At 41.9% G+C, this 22,934-nt stretch overlaps 1 protein-coding gene and 2 non-coding genes across 17 annotated transcripts in view; all 3 read left to right on the top strand.

The window, feature by feature from the left end:
* PUM1 (pumilio RNA binding family member 1) overlaps positions 1-22,934 on the top strand; it is a 77,573-nt gene that overhangs the window by 44,202 nt on the left and 10,437 nt on the right. For 7 of the 15 annotated variants that reach the window (XM_040588470.1, XM_040588469.1, XM_040588465.1 and 4 more), the window contains 9 exons: positions 906-1,022; positions 6,906-7,057; positions 10,340-10,478; positions 12,052-12,195; positions 13,152-13,448; positions 15,319-15,555; positions 21,125-21,392; positions 21,920-22,049; positions 22,791-22,925. In XM_040588470.1, coding sequence (XP_040444404.1) covers positions 906-1,022; positions 6,906-7,057; positions 10,340-10,478; positions 12,052-12,195; positions 13,152-13,448; positions 15,319-15,555; positions 21,125-21,392; positions 21,920-22,049; positions 22,791-22,925 — 1,619 coding nt within the window. The remainder of the gene's footprint in view (positions 1-905; positions 1,023-6,905; positions 7,058-10,339; positions 10,479-12,051; positions 12,196-13,151; positions 13,449-15,318; positions 15,556-21,124; positions 21,393-21,919; positions 22,050-22,790; positions 22,926-22,934) is intronic. The other 8 variants (XM_040588466.1, XM_040588479.1, XM_040588468.1 and 5 more) reach the window with 5 other exon arrangements.
* On the top strand, positions 4,540-4,621 carry LOC121085920. The gene has a single exon (XR_005827234.1). It is a non-coding gene; the product is annotated as a small nucleolar RNA SNORD103/SNORD85 (small nucleolar RNA).
* On the top strand, positions 12,270-12,361 carry LOC121085922. Its single transcript, XR_005827236.1, has one exon. It is a non-coding gene; the product is annotated as a small nucleolar RNA SNORD103/SNORD85 (small nucleolar RNA).

Here is a 22,934-nt window from a genome sequence, read left to right as displayed (position 1 = left end):
GATACATTTTATGCAAACACATGATTAATATTATTAAGAGTATAGATTAAGTGGGAAGAAAGCACTTCCTGTGCATAGAAAAACAGAACTGTAGAAGGGCTACTCATGTATGATTAGAGTTAAACTGTCTTAGGGTTAAATATTTTTAGCACAATAAGCAATTTAAGTGGTAGTTCTGCCTACCTGAAAGCCCAATACAAATTTGTTGGGACTCTCCCACGTCTGTGTTGTGTGTACTTACTGGAGTTCAGGGAGAGAGCTGAATTAGAATTATTTAGCTTTTTAACTTACTCCACCTTCACCTCCCCTCCACGCCCCTCTCCCGCCCACCTGTAATCTCTCTAATGATTAAACTGTTTCCTTGCAGAGGGAGGTGATGCCTACACGGCAGTGATAGTTCCCTCCAATGTTGCCTGTACCTGTACACTCCTGATCTCCTTCCAAACCAGTTAATTGAAGTACTGTTATTGTGTAGTGGGCATGGAATTCAGAAAGTAGAGTAGATTGGTTCTTGATCAACTTGCTACAGAAAATAACAGAGTAGTAACAAGCAATTACATAACATTAATATCTAGCTGATGTTTAGTCACCTAAACAGTGAGAGTGTGTCCATGCTGCGGAGATACCTGAGCAAGTATGGATGTTGTATATAGGGTATATTGCCACTTCAGCTTTCCTTGTGGGGCATTGCGTCCTTGGAATTAGGTTTTTTATGTAAACTATATCTTCTATATGTTGTTCTGTTAAGACTCTGGGAAACACAGTGGTTGCTTACTCGTTATAGAAAACAACCTGTAAAAAGCTTGAAAATACTAAAGCAACCTGAGTTTTTGTGTTCATCAGCTGGGTAGCCAGAGGGGTTTTGGTAGGGCTTGAGTTCTAGTTAAGTTTGTTTTTACTGACAGGTATGTTTTCAGCAGGTTTAGCTCCTGCTGCCTTTGTCCCCAATCCGTACATCATCAGTGCTGCTCCACCAGGAACAGATCCATATGCAGCTGGACTTGCAGCAGCTGCGACATTAGGTGAGATACTTCAGTTGTCTGTGTATTTGTGACCATTTTCTGTACCAAAACTGCTCGAGTCTGATTGTGAAAATTAAATACTAGCACATTGTACTTTCTGTGGAGAGGTAATTGTATATCAGTGAGTTGAAACAGAATTTTCTTGGAAACCCTATTTTCTGTAGATTAAATGTGATAATTCTTGTATAACAGTTGCTATGGGCTCTATCTTTGTTGAGGATAAACAAACAGAGCAAATCTGAAATGGAACACTTGCAGACATAAATGTTGCTACATGTTTGGGGTTTCTTGGTAATTGACAGTAGAGAGAGATACCTTTAAAGTATACTTACTAAATGCTAGGAAGATGGAGGATGTATTTTCCTGCCAGGAAGGTTGTATCTCGTTGCTGTTTAGCTTGATTTACTGTAGTGCCTCCTGCAAATGAGATTATTTTTTTTTCCCTTTTGCAAGAGTCTGTTAAGAATTTATGCTTTTTAGGTTCTCTAGGGGAAAACATCCCTTATCTGCTGTGAGGCTTACACTATGAATATGCAGTTTTCCAGATGGCAAGCAAAGATGGTGGCGCTTGTCTTCATGCAAGATCTTTCTCCCAAACGTTCGCGTATCAGTTTCCAAATTCTTTCCAACTGTCATAGCCAAAATTGTTGTATGTTGAGATGACAGCTCGGCAAAACAGCTTATCAAGCAGTGTGAAGAACACATTGTACGTTGAACTTTTGCTGCGTATGCCATAAAGTTCTTGCCTAAGCATTGAGGACAAAAGAAGAATGTACTTTCAGAAGAACATTTTTATAACCATGCTTTGCTTTCCTTGAGCCACTGTGAGAGGAAACCTTCTACACTTTAAAAACCGCTAAGTTCAGAGTAGTGGTGATTTTTAATGGAGCCTGCACACTTTTACTGTGTTCTGTTTGCAACTTGTATGCTCACTGCAGATCTCTTCCACTGTGGGTTAGCTTGTACCAAATCAAAACCATAAAATGTTGGGTTTACATGAATATAGTGCGCTGCCAAACAGCCTTGTGGTTTGGTACGTGACTTTTCAGCGTATTTAACAGCTCTTACGCAACCACTGCTTAGCTTTTAAGCTTTGAGGCCAGCATCAGGTCAAGCTCTGAAACGGGATTTCAGCAACTGTTACCCAGTTGGATGGTATTTTTAATGGATCATATGGATGTATGTAAAGAATCAAGATTATAATGTGGAAATGTGGGCTTTGGACTTCTTGGCTGCTGTAAATTTTATATGCAGATTGCGTAACAATGCCAGATTTTTAGGTAACAACACGTTGTTGGCAAACAAGTGAAACTGTGATTAAATGGAAGAAAGCCAAGAGCTAGGGTACAAGGATATTTCCAACAGTTCAGGAGTTTATGAACTATCATGTGATGCTGAATGTGTGGTAGTGAATGAATGACGTGAACTCTTGGTGGCAAATGTAAAGTAGGAAGCTTGTCAGGACGTAGCGGGGAAGAAGTACTAGAACACAAGCAGTTCCAGTTCCAGTCAGAAGAGGTGCTTTGTAACTGATTACTATAAAAAGAGGATTGTGGTTGGCCTTTTTGCATCACCTTAGTGCTGCTAAAGCTAGTGCTCAGTCTTAAGTATTGCGCTGAAGTTCAGTGGAGCAGGAGGTCAGCGTCTTGATTTCACAGAAGCACCACATGTAACTGCTGCCAGATTTCTAGGAAACAGTAAAAGTGTTTGCAACAGCTTCCCCGCTACCCATTCCCTTTTTCTCAGCAGCACTGAAGCTGCAACTGCCTGAATATCTGATCGGGGCCTTATAAATTTGAACTAGGAAATAACATACCCCAGGATACCTAAAGCATCCCAAAACTTGGCATCAGGATCTCCATTTGAATAGTTTTAAAACTTTCATTCTTGAAAGCAAAACAAAACAATTATAATGCGCTGCAGTGTATAGTGTTACACCACTGAGAAATAAGAGCTACTTCATCCATCTCATTGGGCTTTGGACCCTAACAGCTAGAAATGGCAATGTGAGAAACTTCTGGTTGATGTTTATTTTAGGAAAAGCATCTTTTATATCTAGGCTGGAGCAGTTTTGAAAGGCTTTTCTCTGTAATGGCTGAGTGCAGGACTGAAGGGGTGAGGGACAATTTAGATGTTTAGAGTTATGTATAAAGTCAGAAGGCCTCTGTGATCCATATGGCAGTGTTAAATTGGAAGGACTTGGAGATGTTTATGAGATGGAAGAAATGAGTTTAGAGTTGTTGGTAGTTTACTGCTCACAGTTACTCTTAGAGCAGAGGGGAAACTTTTGTGTGTTTTACGGCAGAGATAATTCTGTCAGTTAAGATTCTGCCGTCATGGTAGCTTTTTCATGATTTTAAGACTGTCAGCCCTGTGATAATACTCTTTTCTTCCCAACAATAGTAGCATTTTAAAAAAATTGAATGCAGAGGGAAGGGCTTCCTAGACTCAAGAAAAAAAATCACTTATGTGTTTAAACTGTCTGGAAGATACTGTTGTCTTTAACAAGTGTTATGAAATTGCTTTCTGTCATTTGAGAAAGATGTTACTCAAAAAAAAAACCACCAAAAAATAAAAACAACTCTTGCCTTTTGTAAGACAAGTTGGGAAATGTTGATTCCCTCTGAGGTGGCGTGTTACAGGTAGAAGTGTTTCTGTTCTTTGTAGAGAAGTGGATGCTGGAATAATCTGCATACATGAAAAACACAGTGCTCCTAGACTGAAGGTAGAGTCGGTTTGGATGTGTCTGCACTATGATTCTCAAGCTTGGGTTTCTTAGAAGCCTCATTCACTTGGTGCTGACCTGTGTCCCATGCAGAGCCAGCTCAGAGCTGGAGACAGGTATGGATGCATGCACATACCGCCTAGGACCGGGGTTTGGGGGAGCACGTGCAGCTGGCCCGTCCCCAGCAGCCTTGGGCCCAGTGTCATGCCAAGGGTGCCTCTCCTTTCCTGGATCTGTGCTGGTCCCAGGCGCTGAACGGCAGGGTTTGCATGGGGCTGCACCAGAGCGTTTGAGTTGAGCTGTTTCTCACCCCCATCCCTAAAAAGACCCCACTTTGTGGATATCTGTGGGTGCTGTACTGGTGATTCTGAAGTGGTGGCCTCACAAGTCACTAGTAATTGATAAAGTTGCTGTTTGCAGCCTTTTGTTTTCAGCCATGAGGTTCTTGAGGCTGTTTTAAGCTGGTGGTCACTAAGTTTTTGTCATTGGCAAGAGGGGGCTGGCTGTTCCTGCAGAGAGCAGGTATGGCTTGTGCTTAAAGAGATTTGAGGGTGAAGGCTGACATTAAAAGCAAAAGTTTTGTTATGAGCACACTTAGAGATGGATTTGCTAATGTTTCTGAAAGGAATGTTTGTGGGTGTCTGGCCAGTGTGTGAGATGTAGTAATGGGAATATATGACTTCAAAGGCACTGGAATGGCTTTTATTTTCTCATGTATGCATGTCTTTAATAAGTGTAAAAGCAGGTGCAGGATCTCCTGAAGTAAAGAAAAAATCTGCATGTTTTTATAAGTCTGGCTGTGATGACACTTGCCCTCACTGAGAATAATGATCGGTAATGAGCCTCACCATGTGCTCAAATGAGCTGAGCCAGACTTGCAGCTCTTTTAAGCCCAGCTGCCTGCAAACTTCAAAGTCTTTGTGCCTCTTCTTCTTTTAAACACCTAAGGCTTTTGCAGATCTGATGAGCATCCACTAACTAGGAAAAAAAGCCCCATCTAGACTATGCTTGTTTGATAATCAGAACTAAGATTAAAATAACCCAGAGAGATGCCCAAATTTTGCCCAATAAAGAGTATTGCAGCAACCTCCTAGTGGCCTAATGGCAAACACAGACTAATTACTTGCATAAAATGGAGCAGTTGCAACTATTTTCCTGTTGAGTGCCGAAACACCCTAGCAGTTGGTATCTGATCTGCATTGACTGAATACAAACAGTTTATAACCCACCGATTAGCTATGTGTCTGTAACTACTTAAGTCAAAATAGGCAGTACCATTATGGGACAGATTCATTTTCTGCAGCTTTTTTCATTTTAGCTACCACTACTCAAGAATTTCCAGGTTAGAAGGTAAGGAAAAAATGGTTGCTGCTCCAAGACAAACCTGAGTAAGACAGACAGGTCACCTTCTCAGCCTGACAGCGTACTTTACACTTTACTGTGTAAAGATTTACTTTACACAGTAAATCCAGCACGGGTGGATTTTGTGGCAGAGCTTTAGTGTGAGATTCACACCCAGCTGTTCAGCGTGTCTAATACCAGGCGCTTCAGCAATGCAACAGGGTACTTGTAACATCTCCCTGCTGTACATAGAGCTGGGCACATGTGTTAATGATGCTACAAAATCCTAAATTTGAGGAAAGTATGGTGGTTAAAAATAAATAATAAGAGTAACTATTACACTTCTGAAATAATGCATTTAATATTTAATTATTAAATACGAAATTAGTCTCTTGAAGTGCTGCTGATTCTCACCAGTCTGCTGAATTGGTAACAGGAGCACTAGTTCATCCAGGCTAAGATCCAGACTGCTGCACAGTGGATTGCTTTTGCATTATGTAGTAGTTTGAGACAAACACATGTTACTGTATAAAAAACAGCAACAACAAAACAATACTTCCTATTTCCCCCCCTTTGTCATACCCAGTTTATACTCAGCAGTGTCTTTTTGCATCTCTTTTTACTGTCATCCCTCGTTTTTGAGGGAATAGTTCTTAAGTCTCTTGAGGCAAATACTTACCTTACCTACTGTAAGGTATAACTAACAGCAGTACTGAAATAACTTGGTTGAAACTCAAATGCTGACAGTCTCTTGTAAAATAGAAGCTATTTTTACTCCATATAAGAGCAGGCATGTGGTTCAAATTCACTGAAGACTTGCTTATTCTACAGCGTCAAACGTGACTGTGGCACTCTACCTTAAAAAGGTTACCATGCCATAAGTTACTCCTACTGTGGGGAAGGAACCCATGGGATAGGTGATGTATTTGTAAAGCAAAGAAGATACTTCTACTTTTCTGCTGACCTTTCCAAAAGATACAGAACAGACATTAAAAAATCTTATTGGATTCACATACGTGTTACGTGGTGGGAGGGACTCTACTGTTCAGCATAGTGTACTCACTGCTTCCTCAGCATTATGCCAACTAGAACTGTTTAAGGATATAGGCTGCCATTCTGCTGTTGCCAAATTAAGCATGTGATGTCCTGAGACTTAATAAAACACAATGTTTTTAAACATTATGCTTTTTCTGGTACTCTCCAAGATTATTGGTTTGGGGTTTTTTTTAAGCCTCTTAAGTTTGAGGAGGAGGGTATATGAAAGCATATAGGATCATACAGGCTCTTCCATGGTGGTTTGCAAATGTGAAGTAGGACCGAGTGGCTAGAAAAATAACATTTTAAACACTTGAGAATTGATGCTATCCAGCTATGAAGAGATCTTCTTTATTTATTGGGGAGCTAAACGATAGATGTTGCTGAGCTGTGAATGTCATCTGAGATTAGAATAGACTTGCATATCTCTGTGTTTAAACAAGTTTCCTTCTCCTTTGGTTAAAGATAAGCTTTTGTTCCTTCACTGTAAAATTAGGGCACAACAATAAAACCATGGAATTTCAACAGGATCACTAGTAGCAGAATTTGACCTCATCCAATAAGGTAAAAGCAAGTAAAGATGAAATTTCAGGTCTGACTTTAAAGGTTTTTAAAAATGAGTAATACAAATGTCAGAATCCTTCCATGTTTGCCAAGGATTTAAAGCAGATCACCTTGAAATAGGATTTAAGCCAAATCTGATGAGCAGGTATTTTTGGTGAGTGTTTGCTGTGTAATGCATGTCACACTACAGAAGCTCACTGATTCCCTTGGTGTTCCAGGCCCGGCAGTTGTCCCTCACCAGTACTATGGAGTTACGCCCTGGGGAGTTTATCCTGCCAGTCTCTTCCAGCAGCAAGCTGCCGCGGCTGCTGCTGCAACTAATTCAGCAAATCAGCAAACCACTCAGCAAACCCAGCAGGGCCAACAACAGGTAAGGGGTAGCATGTCAGGTCATCCACGGGGAGCAGAACAGCTTTCAAGACCCTGATTTTTTTTTTATTTATTTTTTTTTACGACTGCTCCTGACCCTTAGGTAGTTTTAAGTGAGAATAGTCTTTGACCTCTTAAAAAGAGGAAAAGAAACATCTATGTGTTCTGCTATGTGATTTGTACATCATGCACATGGGAGGGTAGCACATGGGCATCGGTGGTGGTGAACTATTGTGTGTTAATTCTTTGGAAAGCAAGTAAACTGATGGGTTTGTGAACACCTGCAGTAGCAAACACAAGCTGTTGGTGTGTGAGTGGAAATGATCATTTCAGCGTCTGTTTTTGTGCCCATTGCTGAATTTGAAGGCCATGCAGATAATGTGTGTCAAATACTAAATGTCAGTAAGTGTGTTTTTATCTTCAGGGTGCTGTCCAGTCTGAAAAGCTTTTTTTGATGAAGACTAGCTTTAAAGGGCCAAAATAACAGCAGAATGGATTGGTTTGGCATACACATATGAGGACTTGGAGACAAAAGATGAGTGCAAAAAGAAAACACTGGATTTGTTATTTTTATAAGGTGAACTGTGCAGCTGTTGTGCTGTAGTCTGCACGAAAAATGGGAGAATTTGACACCTAAAAGGACACAATTAATAAACTTGATGATGGGTTTTCATAGTCTGCTGTTACCCCTTTGTGTTAGAGATTAATATTGAGATGGGTATCTGTTGTATTAACAGTATTTAAAAAAAAAACCACCACAGTGAAGAGGTCACACTGGGGTTGGTAAGGGGAAGTTTTTTGTACATGCTTTGTAAATGGTTTGTGTGTGATGGGGTTAGCACTGTCCACTTCTTCTGTCTTAATCCCTTGGCATGTTGGATTATATGGCCTGTACTTTTTCTTCTGTTGAAAATTGTTACACATCTTTGTGATAAATCACTGTGTAATTTCTTCTTCGGGGTTTTTTAGTTTTGTGGTTGGGGGTTTTTTTCTATACTTGGAATTTAACTAGGTTAATTTTCCTAATTTCAGTTAGATAAAATAAGCATTTTAAAGGTCTGATATTTAAGTTGTTCCTCTGATGTTGACGACACAAATATGAATCTAGCAACTGCTGGAGCAGAAGTTGGAAACTGAGAGACTGGTATGAGAATTTATAGGGAACAATAATTTTCTTCCTTTACTAAACGTTTTACAGAATTGTGAGAGTTCAGATTGTTAGCTTGCTATTTAAATAAGTATTTAAAAAAAATAATGCAAACTTTCAGACTAAACCGATAGTTGCTAAACCTGAGTATAATGCTGAAAGTATGAGGCATGTCCCACCACCCTTGTTTTGGTTCTTGTTCCCCATGGACATGCATTTGGATATGCTCCGCTTTTCTCCTTTCAGACTCAGCAGAGCCTGTAGAACAGGTGTCAAGAACTGGACTTAGGCTTCTGTAACCTGGCGGGTTCTCTGGCACAACCCCCGCTAGTTTTTCATAATACTCTGTTACGCACTGTCCTTGCCTGACGTTGGCTTTATAGAGTTTTACTGGCCTCTGTCCCATGGTACTTCCTGCTTGGAAACAAAATGGGTTCATTATCCTGCCGAAAATCAAGGTGGCTCCTTTCTCATAGTATCACAAAGCCTTCCTTTTCTGGTCCTTGTGTGTTTGAGATGGCAGTTCTAGAGGATTGCAATTGGCAGCTGAATTTATTAGCTTCTGCTTTGAAAGCTAAAGCAAACCCCAGTGTTGGGTAGCATTATAAGACCTTTGCAGATAATCAAAGCAGTAATGATTCACACCAATGATCCTAGACCAGTGATCAGGAGAACACTTAGCTCCTGACAAAGTTAGTCATCAAACCTCCCACACGGGAGGTCACAAGCAGGAGTGTGTTGAGCAGACCTCTCGCATGTACCTGTGCGCACAAGTAGAGCGGCGTTAAGGGTGTGTTAAAGCCATTTATGTTTTGACATTCAGATTGGGAGCCTTTCCCAGTAAGGAAGGTGTGTGCCAAGAGAGCTTCTGAGAAAGCTTAGGGTATTAAAATAAAAAATATCAATCACCAGTAGCCTTTATAATATTTCTCATTACTTTTATAGGCATGAAGCAAGCCCAAGTGGGGATGATCGGTATTATTTTTGATGCAAACCTTCCATCCATACAGGGATACAGTGTGTACTTTTTGGATGAATTTTTTCTAAGTGCTGAGGCAAATGTTTTTGGAAATCTAGAGCAGTGGTTATGGACAGTTGATTTGTATGCTTACGACATCTTAATAGTGAATTTATAAAAAACCACTAACCTTTCCCTTCCTGCAGCCTACCATCCATTGCGTACATTCTGTACGGTGCCCTTGCACAGTGTGTGTTTACCAACCAGCTGCAACTTGTGAGACTCCCTAGACTGGAGAGTTTGTGTTCAGGCTTTGACAGGGATAGCAAACTCTGGGATGCGTGTCTGAATCTGTTAACTTCAGGAGCCTCTCCCAGTTTCTCAGGGTGCAAAGTTATTTTTTTTTCTTTTTAATAACTTTTTTCAGTGACACACACAAAGTTACTTTTTGCAGCAAGACATGCTGAGTACCAGAGGATGGCTTTTTTAATAAGCTGACCTCGCTAATGGGTGCAGACTCTTGCATCACCACTTTGAGTAAAAGGCTTTTGCAAACAAAGCCTGTCACAGGTAATTACAGGAAAGGTCAGTTTGCCGTCTTCCCTTTTGAGAGCAACATGTGCTTAAACCACAAGAGCTACATATAAAAGAAGTGTGTGATCTTTGGTCATTATTTCCAATGAGTAAATGCCATGTCACTGGGTCTCTTGTTTTCTGTGGGGGCTGGCAGCTTGGAAAAAACGATGTCACCTTGTGTCACCAGTCCCCAGCTCATAAGTCAGGCTTTTTAAGGTTTCTGCTCAAGTGGGCTTTCAGCAGTGCTTTTGTGGCAGTGACCAAATTTATCTGGGATGGGGCAAACATTTCTAACAAAGGGTGAGTACTGAAGGTATATCAAAAAATAAAAGAACTCAGATGATGAAGTGCTGCCAGATTATACTCAGTAAGCTTGAGAAAGGATGTATTATTTAATTTGGGTCTTCCGCATTTACCCATGGTAGTAGCGCCAGGGCTTGTGGTGGCGAAGGCAGCTCTGTCCTGAGTAAAGGGGAGGGGTTGTCACATACCAGTTGTGCAAGAACTTCAACTAGATTGCTCCTGATGCTCCTGGGTCTGGTGATTGCGGCTTGCTTCTGGGCCCCAAAATAAACAGCTCCATGTTCCTCTGTCTTCTCCAGGTTCTCCGTGGCGGAGCCAGTCAGCGTCCTTTGACCCCAAATCAGAACCAGCAGGGACAGCAGACTGATCCGCTGGTGGCTGCTGCAGCTGTCAATTCTGCCCTTGCCTTTGGACAAGGGCTGGCGGCAGGGATGCCAGGTAGGGGCTCCATGGGAGCTGCAACTTCTTCAGTGCCCAGGGAGATCTAAGAACATTATATCTTGTGTCTCTGCATGTTGTCACATTTGCCTGACATTCAACAGTATTTTGGGTTTTGGGTTTTTTTTTCCCCCGGTTTTAATCTGTGGGTATACAGGGCATTTTTGAGAGTCTGTTAGATGTGAGCCTACCTACCTATGCAGCATTTAAGTTAAATCAGGGCTTAGATCCCTGAGTCACAGATGAAAACAAATGTTATCAACTGTATTGCTGTCTGGGCGCATTAGCTGCTTGTGTACTCAAAAGAATTGATAGCTCCTATCGAAAGCTGATTTCAAATTTTGCTGTGGATCATGGTAGCTTATATGATCCTTATTTTAAAACCTCAGAGATATCTTAGTCCCATTCATTAGCCTTGTCTCTCAATCCCTGCCAGGTGCTTGACTTGAAGGGGAAAGTCCCTATCCTGTTAATGGTTACTTCCAGGCAAATACTAGTGGTTTAAAAACAAGAAAATCAGTAAAAGAAGCAGGTTTTTATTCTATATTATAATTCTGCAAGAGAGGAGCTACTGTATAAATTCTAACTCGGTTCCTTGAGGCTGTGTGATACAAATGCTTTCGACGTTCAGTTATACAGACTGTTACTGTCATGGCAAAGGGCAAACCTAAGTGTTTTGAATAATGTGCAGGTATGTCCAGCTGGTCAATGTAAAAGAGGATTATTTCGACCTCAGATCTCCTTGTTGGAAGTGTCACATGTTTACACAGGGTTTTTTTTAAGGTTTAAGAAGAATGTTGCTGTATTAAGTTACAAATAACATGCATGTTTCCAAGCAATCTACACATTTTCTTAACCCTGCATTTTTGAGGTTTTGGGGATTATATTTGCAAAGCAAATATTCACAGGAGCGTTCTCCTTGTGACTCCACCTTGGAGAACCACTTCACATTCAGGAAAAAATTTTATTTAACTGTAGAATTATATAGTGAGGTACCTAAACAGCTATATACTGCTGAAAGTACGTGCTGTGTGTTATCACCAGCATATTTGATTTAAGAGTTTTTATTTATGTATCATAAAGTATTCTTTAATATATATGCCTTCAAAATACATAACTTTAATTTCCGTGTCTTGTTTGGGGGTGTGTGCACTCTGAACAACTTCAGCATACAGTGGGAGAGCTGGAAGTGCAGTGTGTTCACATATGTGAAAAGCCTCAGCACGTTGTACTTATGACAGAAAATAAATAGTGCTTTTGTATTTTAAGACCCTTTTTTTATCTGTGTAACTGAATTTACACTGAAGACAATGCTAGTACCATAGGTTCAGGGAAGGAAAAGAGTCGTCTTTACCTGAAAGTCTTACTACTGGAAAGTTGTAGACTGTTAAGACAGAATCCCCTCCCCCTGGCCCCAACCTTCAGGAGAGCAAAGCTGTTGTTGCTTTTTCTTTTTCCATTCAGATTTTGCTTCAAAAAATCCTGTTGCACCATACTCGTCAGAAGATGATTGATCTGCCATGTGTTGCATTGCTTGTTACCTTACCTGTGCACCTGCAATTTGCCTCTTCAGGTTACCCAGTGCTGGCTCCTGCTGCTTACTATGACCAAACAGGTGCTCTCGTGGTGAATGCAGGGGCCAGGAATGGCCTAGGGGCCCCTGTCCGTCTGGTAGCGCCCGCTCCAGTCATCATCAGCTCTTCTGCGGCTCAAGCTGGTGAGTCCCAGTCCCGTCAAGTGAAAATCTGTTCTGTCCCTGGCAGGGGGTGGACCTGAATTCCTCTGGGCTCTGCTGGCAATGATGACACACTTGCCCTCACTGAGATCCATTGCAGGGATTGTTGTTGAGAACATCCTCTGTGCTCACTGTGGGCTGAGCCTCCAGAGCAGCCTCAGAGAGGTGGCGTCGCATAAACTCTTAGTGTTTTTGCAGAGTTTTGTGACAGTTATTTAATTTTGTCTGCTGGTATCTAGCTTTCCACATAATTAAATGTTTTAGCCTGTGTAGGACTCCTGAATGATCACCTTGTATAAAATGTTACACGTCTGGCCTTTGCCATGAGTTGTTTTGGGTTTTATTAGGGTTCTTTGGGAGTTCAAGGCTTTGAAAGGATTGTTTTCAGTCAGAATCTGCGTGTGTAAGCAGTCTTTGCCAGTGTTAGTTACAGGTTATAAAATGAGCCTTTTAATTGTTTCTTTGTTTATTTTCCTTGTTTATTTTGCTTTTACTTTGGAACTGGCTGATAAACAAAATACTTGGTTTTGACGTTCTTAGCACTGCAAGATTGTGTTTTGTGCACTAAAGGACAATTTTGCATATTTCAAAACTTGCGTTTCTTAGTTGGATGTTGCTAAGTGTGTGGCTGTTAATGATTTGAATCTTAGTTCTTAGGAGAAAGGGAACTCTTTTGTATGTTTGATCTATGTAGCTCTAATAATACAAGCAGCATGATAACTAGGCATTGTTGGTATTCAGTAGCTCTGTGCAAGACTTGTGGAGTTCAGGTATAAAGTAAAGAGACTTTATGCAATTTGACACGAAAGAGAGTTTTTCATCCTGATAGGAAAGAAAAAAATCTATAGTAAATAAAAGGAACCTGCTAAGTTTTAACTTGCAAAACTGCTATGAAAATGGATTTTTTCAGTCCATGCTTCCAATTACTTTCTTTCCAGCGGTTGCAGCAGCTGCAGCTTCGGCCAATGGTGCAGCGGGTGGCCTGGCAGGAACGACAAACGGACCATTTCGCCCTCTAGGAACTCAGCAGCCCCAGCCCCAGCCCCAGCAGCAGCCCACTAACAACCTGGCATCCAGCTCGTTTTACGGCAACAGCTCTCTCAGCAGTAATTCCCAGAGCAGCTCGCTTTTCTCTCAGGGCTCTGCCCAGCCTGCCAACACTTCCCTGGGATTTGGAAGCAGCAGCTCTCTTGGTGCCACGCTGGGGTCTGCGCTGGGAGGATTTGGGACCGCAGGTAAGAACAGCAACTTCTTCCTGGGGAAAAAGGAAATCATCAGATAGCTCCAAATGCAGCTAGGGGGCTTGTGAGCCACTGGTGCACTGAGCTGCTGAGCTCTCCTCTTCATGTATCTGAGGTTAAATGGAAATTTTCTTTTAGGGACTACTTTGGTTTTCAAAATCTGCAGCTCTTTCTGGTGCAGATTCTTTTAGTATATGATACAGTTAGAAATACTAAAGCAATGAATTTGTTTTGTTATACATATTATCAGTCGTTGCTTTGTTGCTACAGATTTAAGTTTTTGAACAGCTTTGAATTTTCTTGCCTTTACCTGCATGTGCTCAGTGGAGACACTGGGCTAACAGGAATTGGCTCAAGTGGTATCCATCCGTGTGCTAACTCCTACCTCAGAATAATGGCTAAGTAACTTTTCATGATTTTAAAACAACTGGTCTGAGGTGGTTTCTGTGCTTTGTTCTGGGAATTGTTTCTATCATACACAAAACAAAGTCATTTATTGTGGTTGTGAGAAATGTTACCTATATGGTTTGTTTTTAGTTGGGTTTTTAGGCAGTTGGCGACAAAGATTCTTTCAGAATAAAACCAAACCAGAAAGATGTCTGTGGTTTGGGGTTTTTTTTCCTAGTTTTGTGGGTTTTTTTTTAAGTAGAACAATTGTTTTAATTACTGCTTAGTCTTAGAGGTAGTAATTATGTCCTGTACTTTCCTGCTTTCATCTGTGTGAAGGGCAAGTTAAAACATGCCTTTTGAACCTGCTCCATCAGAAAAGACTGAGGGACATACTGTCACTGCATCAAATCACAGTTTTAAATATACATTATTGTAAATATTTTTCTTAAACCTAGACTGAGAATTTGAACCATCTTGGATTCAGGTAAACATAGCATTTGCTTCTTCCACTTCAGTTTATTTAACTAATTGAATTCAATTACGAGTTTGCTCAATACCAAGATGCACAGACTTGTTTTCCCTCAATCCATGAATAAAAATGTGAGGCTGTTGCTTCTGGAACTTGTGTGCAGTCATGAAAAATGATTGGCTCACTACAGTTAACAATTTCACTATTTATTAGACAAGATTTTAATGCAAAGTTGTATTTTTTCCTCAAGTTGATAGTGCATTTAAAGAGTTTGTATTTGACTATTAAAACAACTCTTCAAAAAAATGTTGGGTTTATGTGTAAGTTGAATTCTGATTTCCATCTCAATAAAGCTCGATGCAAACAGGAGCTGTTTTCTCATATAATGAGACGTGAGCACAAGGATTTCAAGTAAGTGTACACGAAGCTGTACATGCTCTTAAGTAAACATGAATAGACAAAATCTCACATTGAATTTGTTTTAGCTGTAACGGCCAGAGAATAAATATGAGGCAGTGCTTGCAGGGTGATCTAATATCTTCTGTTAAACTAAGTGATATGCTTAGGAAGAACTTTGAAGTATTCAAACCTTCTTCTGAAGGTTCAGGAGCAAAGTGTTAAGCATTTGTGTCCAAAAGCCACTTGTTAGCTGTCCTTTCATTCTGTCCCTTCCTTTGGGTAGGTTTTTATCTTCTTGATCTTTCTTGATCTGTAGGTTTCTGGAGCTGTATTTCTCGATGTGTTCTATAGGTAGAAAAACTACAAAACTATAAACGCAAAGACAGGAGTCGAGCTGGTTTTTTTAAATCAAGGATTTCTGCTCGATCATTAACAAAGTGGTTTTAGTTAATGCATTTCATTTGGGCACATGCAACACCCTTAGGAAAATGAAAGCCTGGTGCAATGAAGTTACTAGGTGCTGTTGTGCTGGCTCTCCAGCTATCCAGTTGACTCGGGCAGCTTGTTGACATCACAAAATTAATTTTTCTTTCTTACTCTTTTCAGTTGCTAACTCCAACACGGGCAGTGGCTCCCGCAGAGACTCCCTTACAGGGAGCAGTGACCTGTACAAGAGGACATCCAGCAGTTTAACACCTATAGGACATAGTTTTTATAATGGCCTTGGGTTTTCCTCCTCCCCTGGACCTGTGGGAATGCCTCTGCCCAGCCAAGGACCTGGCCACTCTCAGACTCCACCACCTTCCTTATCTTCACATGGATCATCTTCAAGTTTAAACCTGGGTAAGGGCTACACTGCAGCTGTCCCAGCACTGCAGGGAGCACCTCGCTGCAGAGATGTGCACACTCCACGGCTGGGTGGGTGAGCTGCCTAGCTGTGGCTCTTATTCCTGTGGCAGGGTCCCTGCTTTTGCAGAAGTAGTAGGCGAAACACTCAAGCAGCAGTTGTAGCACTTGTGTTATGGGCTTGTCTCTTGCAGTAGTTCAGCTGTTAAACAGGAAGGTTTCTGTATTGCCGCCTCTTTTTCCTCATCTCTAAATTACAGATAACAATTCCAAGTATTTGGAAAAACGGATCTTTTTCTTGTGCAATTCTTGGTAACAATACCATTTGGTTTTTTTAATGCTGAATAAGATAAATACGTAGTGCTGATGCTTAAACTTGTCAAATGTTTTAAAATACCCATTAAGTTTTCAATAATAAACTAATGAGCTTAGAATAAAGTTTCTTCTTTTAACCAAAACCTGCAGTGTTATCTGGAGCAGTTGCTTAGCTTTTAGCTGAGGATTTTGTGAGTTTGCTTTTGAAAATCTCCCATCAATATGGCCTTATCAAAGCACAGTAGTGCATGGGGGAGGCTAAGATACATCACTTTACGCAAGCTATGTCTTCTAGAAGAGCTTCTAGTTGTCCCAAAGCACTTTACATGTAATAAAGTAAATCTTAGAATAAAGCAAATGTTAAATAATAAAGCAGTGCTCATCTGAACTTCCTGAAGTGTTCATTTCCAGGCCTCATAAACAAGTAAGATGGGTTATTCATTGCAGCTGCACCAGATAATTTAGTACTTGCTCAAAATATCACTTTGTTTTGGTTCTGTCACATGTCTGTCTGGATTTAACAAAACTTTTGGTTATCAGAACAGTTTTCCATGCATATACACAGTCATCAAATACTATATTTATCATGTTTATTACATGCATGTGCAATAAATCTGATGCTGGCTAAAGGTTAGCATGGAATAGTAATGAATACAATTTTTTTGAGATCAAGTTTAGATTTACCATCTTTCCTTGTTCGAGCTTTAATAGAATTGGAAGGGTTTTTAGCTTTATTTATGCAGCTGTACAAGCCTTAAGCTGACAGTTAAATAGCTACAATAAATTAATGCTGAAGACTAACCAGATTCCAAGTCTGGCACTAGAAGTCTGTTGCCCCTGCAGGCAAACAAAAGAATGAATCTGAAAAACTGGATCAGAGAAAGGTTAATCTGTGTGAGAACAAACTCTGGAAAGAAAGCGAAGTTACCATTTACATAAATGGGTTGTGCCCCAGAGCAGTTCGCATGGGTCTTCCCACCTTGACAAAATATTCCTTTCCTTGTAGCCAGATTTCCTCCATGGCTGACTTCATGCTTGATAATGCTGCAAGAAAAATCTCATCCAGAATAGCTCTGCACTTCTGTGATTTCCACCTTGAAATCTGTAAAAGATCATCTTAGTGTTTTTAAGTTTCTCTTTCACCTGTAACAGAAGACAGTATTACATGTAGTTGTGGTTTGCTTTGGTTATAAAATAAGTTCTACTGCTATAACAGCACAGTTTTTCCTTATAAGAAGCTTGAGGCTGGCTCCTTTTCTATTTGGGAGTGATACCAGAAGTAGTTTGTGACAAAGATAATGAGGAGTATTTCTAAGTATCTAAAAATGAAAGGACAGATGGGAACCCCCACATGTGTTGTCTGCAAAAAGGGAAATTAGAGCAGCCTGGTTTAGAACCACGTCCTAGCATTGCGTTACATGGGGGCAGACAACCTGGGAGAGTCACTTCAAGTAACTTTGATTTCAGGGTTACACAATGACATAAGAAGTTGGCATTAAATCTGACTTGCAATCAGCAAATCTATGGTTAAATGCAGTGTAAGTTGTGCGTTTGACTTTGTCATGTCTCATGATGCACAAGTCAACCATTTGTTGAGTTGATGTTGTGTGTAAAGATTCTGCTCTGGCTCTTCTGGCTTTCTGAAGGCTCATAGCTGTGAAAAATGGGGTGTATTTATCAAGCTAGTTATTTTTCCTGGTGGTGTAAAGTGACCTTGTGAAATGTCTGGGCAATCACAAGTACCTGAAATAACCATGCAGTCAGTTCTTACGACAAGAACTACTGGAGGAGGGAAGTGGAGCTAAATGTATGCTTTAAACTCAAAGGTGTATGCAATATAAGCAACTGTGCATAACTAGAACAAAGCAACTGTAAATAAATATGCACTTTTGGGTGCTAGAGGCAGCAGGGGCCCTCTTCTTCCCCAATACTTATCAAAATTATAGAATTATACATTACTAAATATGTTTTTTAAAAAAATTCTCAAATTTAATTTTGGCCAGGTTACGCTTCACATCAGTTTGTGTAGTCCCACTAACAGTTTTTGTCAGCCCATGTGTATGTAGCTGGTTTGATCCCAATAGAAACACCACGCTGCAGGCTGGGGCAGAATGTGTCTGGCTCTGGGTTTTCCCAGTTTGGAATGGGGATCTGGATTTTAATTTCTTAGAGACTTTTCTGGGAACACTGGCTGGGGAGTTGATAATCGGTTAGCTGTGACTGACTGGGAGGACTGTTGGGCTGAGTGGCTGGTGGCACACCCTGGCACCAGGCTGCATGGGGTGACAGATCGGAGCAGTGACACTGGGGGTGTCTGGAGGCTGCTGGCTCCTGCCCTTCCCAGCCCCGAGAGCCAGCGTGTTGTCCCCTTGGCTGGGTGGGCACTGCCTGATGCCTCTGTGCTGAGCCCTCCGTAGGGGAGAGCAGCAGGGACACTTCCACCTGCTTTCTCACAGAGACATCTTCTCATCTTCCTTTTTCCCTCCATTGTTCTGGCTTTTCTTATAGTGCAGACTCCTCCGTTGCAGAGCAATTTGAGGGCCTTATAAAAGTTTCCTGGAAGCTTGCTTAAGAAGTGCTTTGTTTTCAGACAGTAGCCTTTGTGTTTCTTCCCCTGTGTTTTCCTCTTGACTCATCCTTTTGTTGTCCTTTTTTTTTGTCCTCCCCACTCCCAGAATAAGCAATTTTTTCAGGTTAACATCTGTCTTGAGTGTCCCAGCAAGCGCTGAGAAGATGACTTACCGTTTCAAAATAGGAAACAGTTGTTACAGCAGCAGTGTGAGTCTGAGTAACGTGTCTGCCTTGGAGTCCCCAGGATAGTTTGTGCACTTTGCCCTCCCCAGACACAGATTTTTCCAGATACATCCCAGACACTTTTAAGAAGATATGGTCGATATGTTCAGAGGCAGAACCACACCACAGCTGTCGCTTCTGTACAACCTCCATGTGCAGGGTACAACACTGGTTTGCTGTCATATGTCGATGCAGAGTGCTTTGCACGGGGCGGTGAGGTGTTCGGACAATAGGATGTCTCCACACGGTTTGCAGACAACGTTTGTTCTGGCTGAGTACACAGGAGAAATGATCGGTGCCAACATCTTGCAGGAGTCCTGTCCCTTCTTTGGGGTTTTTGCCCCTTTATTCTACCCCAGCACCCTTGAGGGCTTCAGGAGCACCCAGCCTCCCTGTATTGCTCTTGAACAAGAAGCTGTTTTGTTGTAGATATTGGTAAGATCCCATTGGAGTCTGGGATCTGGCAGAGTCATGGGTCTTGCCAGCCACACGCTGACATAAAGGAGCTTGAGGTGTTCCAAGGTTTCTGGCCTTTGGTGTTTGACAGGTGGATTTCAGAAGCGATTGCTGAACTTAGGAAATCTGTCCCCCACGGGTCTTTTAGTTCCCAGTATGATCTTGAACATCATGGGGAGACCTGCAGTCAGCATCTCCATCAGGAGAGAGAGATGGGTAGAAAGCTGGAGTAATTCATAGTTTATTTTGAATCTCCAAAATGATCAGATGGTTTTTCTCAGGAAACCTCTGACAGAGGAGACTTTTTCTGTACAAACTGTGCTTTTCCCTCTTAACTAAGAGATAAAGCATAGGTGATAACAGCATGAGCACTAAACCCTTTCCTCTTACAGCCATGTGCAGATGATCAGGAACTAGTTTCCCACTTTAGCCTGTTAGTGCTGTGACTTTTACTTGCTCCAGGCCTTCAAAAAACAAGTGGTAATTCTGAGTTCTTTGAATGCCATGGAAAACATTATTATGCCACTGCTCAACTTGTCACTGTTGGGTTTCCTTTACCTGAGAGATGACTTACTGTTCCTTTGAATATCCTGGTCCTTCCAGCAGTAAGGAATATCACATGGTCACTTTTTGGAGTTCTTGCTCAATTAAGTCGTCAGGTAGGTAGAGAAGATGATGGCCACTGCATTGGCAAGGCAGTGTAAGAAAGCAAGAAGCTCTCAGGTGTTGAGAAACGGGGAGGTTTGGCACCAGCTCTGGAGAAGTCAGAACAGTTTGTTCAGCTGAGAGACAGGGGAACTTAATTAGGCCATTATCAGATAGTTAATTCTCATGTAGTGTTTCCTGCCTGGGAGCTTCCTTCAGTCATTGATGGCAGAAGGGTGCAGTTCCCTCGGCTCTTTTTTTTAATTTCACTTAATATTTGTATTTCAGACACTGTCATGTGCACGGCTGCCAGGAGAATGTCAGTTCTCTTTGCGGACAGCCCTACCGATGTTTGACTTGAAGGTCTTCCCTCCTTTGCAAAGACTTCTTGTAGCTTTTTTTTTTCAGGTGGTTTGCCCCCTCTGCCTCACATGTGCCTTTCAGGTGGCAGGTTCCCATGTGATAAGAACGTTTTTCTAGGGAGGACTTCTTCCCTCCCACCTGGGAAACACCCCTGTGCTGGCTGAAGGCACCGTGCGGTCTGTGGCCAGCAGAGGGATCCCGAGCCCGCAGGAAAGGGAAGGAGTGCTCATAGCTGGGGAGCATTTCCTACAGGCAGGGAAACAGCTTTTGAAGGTTTATGTTGGTGCCTGTCAATGCTTGCAGTTTGCTAACTATGTGATAAATCATTACCTATTCCCCATACACTTGTTACCGCCTAACCCAGCGGCTGCTTTAATGTTGGTGAAAATCTTTAGGGCATTTGTGAAAGCATGAGATTTTTAAGAGTATTTATTTATTGGGTTTAACTGATTTTTATTTAATAGTTATTTGCTTTTTATATCCCAAATCTTTCTGCTTGCTTCTTGCTGTTTTTTTCTTGCCTATTTTCATCTTAATTCTGTCCCCCACCCCTAGTACACTTCTTTTAAATCGTTCCTTCACATGACAGCAGGATAGGTGGAAAAAAACCCTGATGATGGAGGATAAGGTAGTTAGAAGTAGCAAGTTAGCAAAAAGTTGCAAGTAGTGGGATTGACATTTGTCCGGTTGGGACAGTTTTGACACAGAGTGAGAAATAGAAGTTGTTAGTCTGTTCTTTGCTGAAATCTGTTGCTGTTCCTAACTTAATACAACAGTGCCATGCAGAGGAATGCTTGAACACGTCTCCTTTGAAATTTTTTTGGGGACAGCTAAGTTAGCATAGTTGAGAGTATGTCCTAGTTGAACTGTGTCAGAAACCCATCTTGGAGGGAAAGGAGTAATTAGAAGTAAAATGGCACACACAGGTTGTAAATGAATCCCCCTGGCCACTTGATTTCATCAGGTGGCATACCTTTGTTTTTGTGATTTGCAGGAGGACTCACAAATGGGAGTGGTCGTTACATCTCTGCTGCTCCTGGAGCTGAAGCCAAGTATCGCAGTGCAAGCAGTGCCTCCAGCCTCTTCAGTCCCAGCAGTACGCTCTTCCCTTCGTCTCGCTTGCGCTATGGGATGTCTGATGTTATGCCCTCTGGTCGAAGCAGGCTGCTTGAAGACTTTCGCAATAACCGGTACCCTAACTTACAGCTGAGGGAGATTGCTGGGCACATCATGGAGTTCTCCCAAGATCAGCATGGATCCAGGTGGGATTAAAAACCTTGTGCTATGGGAAGGTTTTGGGACAGCTGCTCTTTGAGTTGGCCTTGTTTGCAATTTGCATCACACCCTGAAGCAAAGAGGCAGAACAAGGAAAAGGAGGTGTGAAAAGCCATGTAGTGTAACACTGACCCTTCTTTTTAAACATTGCTTGGGTACAAATGCTGATACCAGGAGTTTCTCCTCTACAGAGGAGCTTGCTTGCATTGTAATTTGCTTGCTAGTCCCACTGGCATAGCTAAACTCATTTTAAAGAGCCATCTGGATGTAAGACGTTGCTGAGATCTGCTTTGCTTGGAATGAGGAGATTTTTTGGGGTACTGACAATGACGTGTGGCCATGGACCTCATGGCTCGATCACCTTGAGGTTTCAGATTGCTGGATAGGGCAACTGTGTTTTGAAGATTTGTTTTGCAAGAGTTTAGCATATGAGGCTTTTGAAAGGATTTGTATTGACAAATGTGGTGAGGGAGGGTGTATGTGCCAGTGGCATCACACCAGCTGTATTTTTCAGGTTTATTCAGCTGAAACTGGAGCGTGCTACCCCAGCAGAACGTCAGCTTGTGTTCAACGAGATACTCCAGGCAGCTTACCAACTGATGGTCGATGTATTTGGAAATTACGTCATCCAGAAGTTCTTTGAGGTAAGTCTGCATTCCCCATCAAGCGTTAATTAGATGCCTGTTGTCCTAAGGCATTGGACAAGCCCATAGAAACACTGCTATTCAGATAAAATGGTGAGTATCTGTCAACACTGATGTCACCTCCCCCCTGGAGGCAGTTGCATCATTCCTGTTGGGGTGACTGAGGTGTGGGACTGGTAAAGATTCACCTAGGAAGTGACACTTGGCTTTGAGATGCAAAAGGCGTAGGAATAAATAGCAACATATCCAGGAGATGTAGGTCCGACAGGACTCTTCAGGGATGCTGTGATGAGCTGTCAGTATTCATGTATTTAGGGATAAAGAGAAGTATTTCCAGTGAGTAGCATCTGCTGGAAGAAGGTGTTGTGTTTCATGTTAGGTTAGGCAGGCACCCATCTCCCCCTTGAAAATGGTCTGTTCCTTCTCCACCAAGCCTTGGGGGTTCTTCTGTCCAGTAGTCTTGTATCAACCCTGTCAAAGATTAGTGAAGTGGCACATGTCACCCCGGTGGCTCCAGCACCTTTGACTTGAGTTTGTTTTGCATGTGTCAGGCATGTCTGACAGAAACAGAACAGGCGTCTGGCTTGTGCCTGTTCACATCCATTGAGGTGTGGTGTTTTCTTTGCAGTAGGCAACAGTGTTTCTTCTTTAATGTGTTAGCGTGACAGCGTGGGAGGGCTGCTGGGCCACTTGGCCACGTGAGGGTTTTGTGCTTGTAGTTACTGGTTTTCATCTTCCCAGTTTGGCAGCTTGGAACAGAAGTTAGCCTTGGCAGAACGTATCCGTGGGCATGTTCTGTCCCTTGCTCTGCAGATGTACGGCTGTAGGGTGATCCAGAAGGCCCTTGAGTTTATTCCCCCAGACCAGCAGGTAATTGTAAGTTTC

The sequence above is a fragment of the Falco naumanni genome, chromosome 3, assembly GCF_017639655.2.
Source record: "Falco naumanni isolate bFalNau1 chromosome 3, bFalNau1.pat, whole genome shotgun sequence".
In the NCBI taxonomy this organism is placed as follows: domain Eukaryota; kingdom Metazoa; phylum Chordata; class Aves; order Falconiformes; family Falconidae; genus Falco; species Falco naumanni.
The sequence above is the reverse complement of the archived record's forward strand: the minus strand, read 5'-3'. Positions and strand labels throughout refer to the sequence as shown.